This window comes from Emys orbicularis, chromosome 12 (assembly GCF_028017835.1).
Source record: "Emys orbicularis isolate rEmyOrb1 chromosome 12, rEmyOrb1.hap1, whole genome shotgun sequence".
NCBI lineage: Eukaryota > Metazoa > Chordata > Testudines > Emydidae > Emys > Emys orbicularis.
The window spans coordinates 51,290,485-51,298,587 of NC_088694.1; the positions used below are offsets into that span (position 1 = coordinate 51,290,485).

At 51.8% G+C, this 8,103-nt stretch overlaps 1 gene segment (V, D, J or C); it reads right to left on the bottom strand.

Annotated features, from left to right (window-relative positions):
* Positions 1-4,819: 4,819 nt before the first annotated feature.
* On the bottom strand, positions 4,820-5,454 carry LOC135886377 (Ig heavy chain V region C3-like). The segment is given in 2 exon segments: positions 4,820-5,173; positions 5,443-5,454. Coding segments are annotated over 2 exon segments (366 nt in total).
* Positions 5,455-8,103: the final 2,649 nt, after the last annotated feature.

Consider the following 8,103-nt stretch of genomic DNA (forward strand, 5'->3'; position numbering starts at 1 on the left):
GACCCAGACTACCCCTTAATGCCATGGCTCATGAAGCCATACACAGGCAGCTTGGACAGGAGTCAGGACCTGTTCAACTACAGGCTGAGCAAGTGCAGAATAGTGGTAGAATATGCCTTTGGACATTTAAAAGGTCACTGGTGCACGTTACTGACTCGCTCAAACCTCAGGCAAACCAATATTCCCATTGTTATTGCTGCTTGCTGTGTGCTCCACAATCTCTGTGAGAGTAAAGGGGAGACCTTTATGGTGGGATGGGAGGCTGAGGCAAATTGCCTGGCTGCTGATTACACACAGCCAGACACCAGGACGATTAGAAGAGCACACCAGGAAGCGCTGCGCATCAGAGAAGATTTGAAAACCAGTTTCATGACTGACGAGGCTACGGTGTGAACGTTCTGTTTGTTGAAATCCCGCCCCCTTGATTGACTCATTCCCTGTAAGCAAACCACCCTCCTCCCCTCGATCCCAGCTTGCTTTCAAAGGAAATAAAGTCACTATCGTTTAAAAATCATGTATTCTTTATTAATTGATTATAAACATAGAGAGAGAACTGACAAGCTAGCCCGGGTGGGGTTTGGGAGGAGGATAGGAGGGAAGGAAAAGCCCACTAAAAAAGTTCAATATAATGACAGCCTTTTGGTTGGGCTGTCCATTGGGGTGGAGTGGGAGGGTGCACGGAGCCTCCCCCCCCCCCGCGTTCTTACACGTCTGGGTGAGGAGGCTATGGAATATAGTGAGAAGGAAGGGCGGTTATACAGGGGCTGCAGTGGCACTCTGTTATCCTGCTGCCGTTCCTGAAGCTCCACCAGACGCCGGAGCATGTCCATTTGATCACTCAGCAGCCCCAGCTTTGCAGCCTGCCACCTCTCATCTCAAGCATCTCTCATGGCCTCACGTTCACTGGCATCTTTCCTGTACTTTGATACCATGTCCTTCCACTCATTCAGATGAGCTCTTTCATTGTGGGTGGATTCCATGATTTCAGAGAACATTTTGTCTCATGTCCTTTTTTTTCGCCGCCTTATCTGAGATAGCCTTTGGGACAGAGGAGGGAGGCTTGAAAAATTTGCAGCTGCGGGAGGGAGGGAAAAAGGGAGAGAAGTATTTTAAAAGATACATTTTACAGAACAATGCTTATACTCTTTCACGGTGAAAAACACTATTCACATTACATAGCACATGTGATTTCGATACAAGGTCGCATTTTGCATCTTAATATTGAGTGCCTGCGGCATTGGTGTTAGAGAGCACAGACGCAGGTCCGGGCAACAGAATTCGGCTTACATGCGGTCATGGTAAGCCATTGTCTTTCGGCTTCTGCAGCCTTCCTAAAAGCAGCGCCCTCCTTTCCCACATACCAAGCAAAGCCCGTTGAGTGCTGCGGTTTTCCTGTTAACGTGCAGCAGCAGAAACCAAACTAACCCCCCACATCCAATTCTCTGGGATGCTCGCTTTATCCGTCCCCCCACCGCGTGGCTGGTATCAGGGAAGATCCCTGCAGAAACCAAACTAACCGCCCCCCATTCCAAGTCTCTGGGATGATCACTTTACCCCTCCCCCCACCGCATGGCTGGTATCAGGGAAGATCCCTGCTAGCCAAACGCGAAAAGCTCAGAGCCAATTCTACCCCCTCCCCCCCCGGCTTTGCTAACTTCAGGGAAGGATTTCTTTTCAGCCACAGGCAAACAGCCCAGTAGGAATGGCCACCTCTGAATGTCCCCTTAATTAAATTCCCGTATTTCAACCAGGTTACCATGAGCGATATCACTCTCCTGAGGATAACACAGCGAGATAAATAACGGATGTTGCTTGAATGCCAGCAAACACCGGGACCATACGCTGCCAGGCTTTGTCATGCAATGATACCAGATTACTTGCTACTAGCATGGCGTGGTCAAGTGTCCTACCATGGAGGACGGAATAAGGCTGCACTGCCCAGAAATCTGGAAATGTCCCTGGAGGATTTTCGCTCCATCCCCAGACACGTTAACAGACTTTTCCAGTAGCTGTACTGGCTGCGAATGCATCCCAAGTCTTCAGGGCAAATTAATCATTAAAAAACGCTTGCTTTAAAACCATGTTTTATATTTACAAAGGTACACTCACCGGAGGTCCCTTCCAAGGCCTCATTGTCTGGGGGTTGGGAGGGTACTTCAGTCAGGCTGAGAAAAAGATCCTGGCTGCTGGGGAGAACGGAGTGGTGTGTGCTCTCCGCAAGCTCGTCGTCATCCTCCTCCTCCTCCTCTTCCCCGTCTGCAGAATCCTCATGCTTGGCTGAGATTACCCCCGCCTCGGAAACCACGGTCAGAGGTGGGGCAGTGGTGGCGGCCCCCCCTAAGAATTGCATGCAGCTAAGCATGTCTGTTTGCCTCCTTTGTTTTTTGATAGGCTTGTCTGAGCTCCTTAACTTTCACACTGCACTGATATGAGTCCCTATTGTGGCCTCTCTCCATCATGCCCTTGGAGATTTTTTTCAAAAGTTTTGGCATTTCGTCTTTTGGAACGTAGTTCTGCTAGCACGGAATCCTCTCCCCATAATACAATCAGATCCAGTACCTCCCGTACGGTCCATGCTGATGCTCTTTTTCGATTCTCGGACTGCATGGTTACCTGTGCTGATGAGCTCTGCGTGGTCACCTGTGCTCTCCATGCTGGGCAAACAGGAAATGAAATTCAAAAGTTCACGGGGCTTTTCCTGTCTACCTGGCCAGTGCATCCGAGTTCAGATTGCTGTCCAGAGCAGTCACAATGAAGCACTGTGGGATAGCTCCCGGAGGCCAATACCGTCGAATTGCAGCCACACTAACCCTAATTTGAAATGGCAATATCGATTTTGGCGCTACTCCCCTCATCGGAGAGGAGTACAGAAATCAATTTTAAGAGCCCTTTATTTCTAAATAAATGGCTTTGTTGTGTGGACAGGTGCAGGGTTAATTCGATTTAACGCTGCTAAATTCGAATTAAACTCATAGTGTAGACCAGGCCTGAGTGTGTCTCACACAGTAATAGCGGGCGGTGTCCTCGGGCTTCAAATTGCTCATTTGCAGATACAGCAGGTTCTTGGGATTATCCCTGGAGATGGTGAATCGCCCTTTCACTGTGTCGGCGTAGTACACAGCACTCCTGTCATCATAAATACGTGACACCCACTCCAGTCCCTTCCCGGGAGCCTGTCGGACCCAGTACATAGAGTAACCGCTGAAGGTGAACCTGGAGGCTTTGCAGGAGAGGCGGAGAGAGTCTCCGGGCTTTTTCACATCCCCTCCTGACTCCACCAGCTGGATCTGGGACCGGGCACCTGGGAATAAAGATACCATAGAAATATTAGTATCAAAATATCAAACATACACTATTTGTCTGCCTCTCAAGTGCATTTAGGCTAGAAAATACCTTCCAGAGCCGCTACAATGAGAACTAAATGGAGCCAAAGTCCCATTGTCCCTGATGTTGGAGGGGGAAGTTCTCAGGGGACTGGCTGGTAACTGCACAGATACAGGGGGGCTGTGGATTGTCTCTCCGTGTGCAGCCTGGGGAGAGAGAGAGACTGATTAAAATGGGAAACTGTTACCCCTATTTGCATATCCCCTTCCTTATAAGACTCACAAACTCTTGTTCTGGGAGTCAGAGAGAGGCAGTATGTTTGTACAGCGCCCCACACTGCATAGTGGGATCCTGAATATAGTTTGTCTAATAGAGAAATTAACTCCCACCTTGCCTGAGCTCATATATGCCTGTCTTGATTCTAATGTCTCATCCACAGACTATTGTACTCATAGGAAAGGTACCCACTGGTTTCAATGGGCTTTGGATCTGCCCTTTAGAGACGAGAGTCTTTGGCTAGAGAATAAGGCAGATGAAGATGCAAATCTCTGTGTACGCGGGGTCAGTGTTTTGTGAAAACCGATCTCCATTTCTCAGTCTGTATTCGCACCATAGCTATAGGCTGGGACTCTGAGTCAAGGGAACCTGGAAGAGTTTGGCTCCAGATACGATTCTGGCCCCTAACTTCACAGGGTTTCTTTGAAAATCCCTGGCACAGTCACTAAATCGTTCCCAATTTCCTTACCCATGGGGCATTTAATGTATGATCAGTGTCGCTGTCAAAAGTCTGGCCCTCCATTGTGGGCAAGGGATGGAGTTGGCTTTGGGGCAGAAATCAGTGTGAGAAAGGCGCAGCCATCCTTCCTAGAGGCAGATGCCCCATCAGGTCACCCCTATGGACTCTAGAGGGGAATGAGGAGCCCAGGGCAGCAGCCACCAGCCAAAGATCTCAGCCCTGCTCTGACTCCAGTGACCCCTGGCCCCCACCAATGTGATCGGCTCCTATCTGTGCAGGGGTCTCTCCCCGAGCTTTTCCAATCAACTCTCCTGGTCTCTGCCCTAGAAATCACATAACTAGCCTCGGTGCCAGCACTGGGCAGATTCAGAGGAGGAAGGGCTGCGTGTGGGTTAATTGTCCTTGTGAAAATAATTTTGCATTGTGGATATAGGTTGTGGGCCACATACTGAGCTCTCCCGATTCACACTAGCTGAGGGGCTGGGCTTGGATTTCCAAATGGATGGGGGGCGCCTTAAGTCACGGGTATGCTTGGAAAGTCCGAGCATACCCCATACCCCTGCCCCATATCTCCAGCTGTAGCTGATCGTGGTTTACTCAGGCATTGAGCCATCTCTGTAAGGAGCCGGCCGTGAAGCCAGTGGTGATATTGCCACGGAATTACAGGGTTAAAAACCAATGGCAGATTTTTGATTCATCCTGATGCCTTTTCTCACGCCAGTGCCCAGAGTTGCATGGTCACTGCTGCCCTCATGCGGCTCACAGGAGATGGTGCAGCCAAGGTTTCTGCACCAGTATTAGGTTGTGTTTCACTGTGTGTCTGGCACAGTAATAGCGGGAGGTGTCCTCGGGTTTCAGGCCGGTCATTTGCAGATAAGCCGAGCTGACAGAAGTGTCTCGGGAGATGGTGAATCGGCCTTGAACAGCTGGGGAATACCATTGTTTGGAGCCACTTGGCTGATTGACTGTAGCGACCGACTCCAGCCCCTTCCTGGGAGCCTGTCGGACCCAATGCTGTCTGTGATTGCTGAAGGTGAACCCAGAGGCTTTGCAGGAGAGGCGGAGAGAGTCTCCTGGCTTTTTCACATCCCCTCCGGATCTGGGACCGGGCACCTGGGAATAAAAACAGGTTACAAATCACTGTAATATCAGCTGCAGCCGTGTCATGTCCCCTTGTTTCTCCAGAGCAGTTACGATGGAAAATACCTTCTAAAGCCACTGCAATGAACATTCAATGGAGGCAAAGTCTCATTGTCCCTAGTGCTGGAGGGGAAAGTTCTGAGGGGACTGGCTGGTAACTGCACCGACCCCGGGGCTGCACATTGTGTCTCTGGGCACAGCCTGGGCAGAGAGAGGCACGGATTTAAACAGAAAACTCTCACTCTCGTTCGCATATCGCGCTCCTTATAAGGGACACAAACTCTGATGTGATTTGTTACTTGCAGTACGGCTCAGAGGGAGGATGTCAGATTATCGCAGCCTGTGCGTGTGTGCAGGGCCGGGCACAGCGCGATGGGATGCTCAATACACTTTAGACGAGGAAAAAAACCAGACACCTTGAAAGGGCTCGATTCCCATGACTGAAGCTTAGGGCCCGATTTCAATCACTTTGCTCGGTGGTGGGAGACTGGGAGATCCCGGTAGAAGGTTGCCACACAACAAGGAAATTGTTTGTTCTAAAAGAAAGAGAGAAATGGAGCTGGCTTATAAGGGAGTAAAACTATTAATTGGATGCGGTGAATCTCAGCTCCGGAATCCCTTGCCCATGCACAGTGGGGCTGTGTGACAGGTGGCCTGTGGGGTCAGTGAGTGGGAAGAGGTCGGATCACGGGGCTCCATTGGGCTGAGACACCCGCTGACACCGGCACGGAACTCCCCGTCCAGTGACCAGCTCCAGTGACATGTGCAGGGGCCAGAGGGAAATGTTCCCTGGCAGGTTCAGACACGTGGCTCAGGGGCCAAACGCCAATGTGTTCGCTCCCTCCCATGTCCCCATTCATCGCAGTGAGACCAGTGGGGTGTGTGAGAAAAGCGGGATTGTGCGGCAGCTCAGGACTTTATCCATCTACGGGGGAAGTTTCCCTGGAACTGTGGAGTTCGGAGCTGGTGTCAGATGTGTTTTTACCCTGCCCCGTGTGTGTGTCACTGCTGCCCCCATGCGTGAATGGGAGAAGGGCTGGGTTTATGGCTCACCGCTGTGCCTCAGTCCTCACACAGTAATACAGGGCAGTGCCTCTGGTCGCTTCCTGGCCATGTGTACAGGGCCACATGGGTGGGGGGGCAAGTGTGGCAATTTGCCCCAGGCCCCGGGCCCAGCAGGGGCCGCCACGAGAATTTAGTATTCTATAGTATTGCAACTTTTTTTTATGGAAGGGGCCCCCAAAATTGCTTTGCCCCCGGCCCCCTGAATCCTCTGGGCAGCCCTGCATGTGCAGTTAAAAGCTGGGGCTGCCCTTGGAGGGTGTGAATCACCCCTGGAGGGTGGGGGAGGAGCAGGCTGTGACTGAAGGTTTGTGGTAGCTCAGCAGCCACCCCAACCCCCTTCCCGGGTTCCTTTGGGACCCTCAGGTTTGGGATTAAACCCGGTCCAGGCGTATTTCAGCAGGGTGGAGTCTCCGGGCTGCTTCCTGTCGGGAGCCGGCTGGGTCAGAACAACCTGCAACCTGGCCCCTGTGGAAAGGGTGAGAAAAGGGAACAGTGAGGGAGCCGGCCACAACAAACACATCCCACATCCATTAAAAGGAGACCAAATACAAACCACAGGCAGGAGACAGTCAAGCAAGGAGGAGGTTGATCTGAGCTAGAGACCCCATGAGTAGTATAAGGGCCCTACTGTCAATCAAACCCTAACCCCGCCCCTTGACCCCTTAAGCCCCGCCCCTTGACCTCTTGGTCCCTCCCGCCTGTCACGGGAAGTCCCACCCCATGGGGGTATTACTTCCGGGGTCAAGGTGCCTCCTGACTGGAAGCAAGGTGTGTCATGTGACCCCTCTAAGAACTCCCCCCACCACCCTCTACCAATCAGGAGGGGTTTTGTCCCGAAAGGACCGCCCTGAGAGGAGATTTTGACCAATCAGGGTGACTTCCGGGGCGGGGGTGACCCATCCGGAAGTGGGTCGTGTGACCCCTCTAAGAACTCCCCCCACCATCCTCTACCAATCAGGAGGGGTTTCGTCCTGACAGGGCCTCCCCGAGATGAGATTGTGACCAATCAGGGTGACTTCCAGGTTGGGGTGACCCCTCCGGAAGTGAGTCATGTGACCCCACTAAGAACTCCTCCCAAGGGCCTCCGCCAATCAGAGTGCAGCACCATTACCCCATCAGTCCCAGCGCCAGACAGAGGAGGCGGCCATCTCTTACCAAAGACACGTGTTTTCGAAATCGCGGAAAGGCTGCTGAGAGGAAACATGGACTCCTTCACCACTCCCGTGAGAACTTCAGACTTTGTTTTAGCCCCGAGCACCTTTGGGCTTGTGTGGAGAAAGCGCTACATCAGCGACAGTTCCGAGGAGGACCCTTTGACCCAGCCGTTGATGGATACGTCGGAACCTGACCCTGAAACCCTCGTGAGGCACCCTGATGAACATGACGGCCTCTCTTTGTCCACCCCCTCAGAGGTGGAAGGCAATCGCAGCTCGGGGGAGGCACCGGCGGACAAAGCGAACGGAAAAGACGGAGCTCAGGTAAAATGAATGATTAAGAAGCGGTGGTCAAGGAGGGGTGGGCAATGGGGTAGGAACCGGGGGTTACGTAAATTGAAAAATGAGCAGTGGGGGTGCTCACACGGTTTCTTTTCTGAAAATCTGTCAACAGGTCGACGATGCCTTTTTAGAGGCCTTTAAGAACTTACACATCGGAAGCCCTGTGGGAGTAAATATATTGTGCGTCAGCTGTTTTTGCTCATGTCTGAGACACAGATCTCAAGCCGAAAAGGACAAAATGGAAGAATGAACCATCTGAGACTCCCTTATGGTAGGGGTCATGGCATCCATTTTTACAGGCGGCTGTAAAAGCTCGTGTTAAACCAGGCGATTAATAAAACT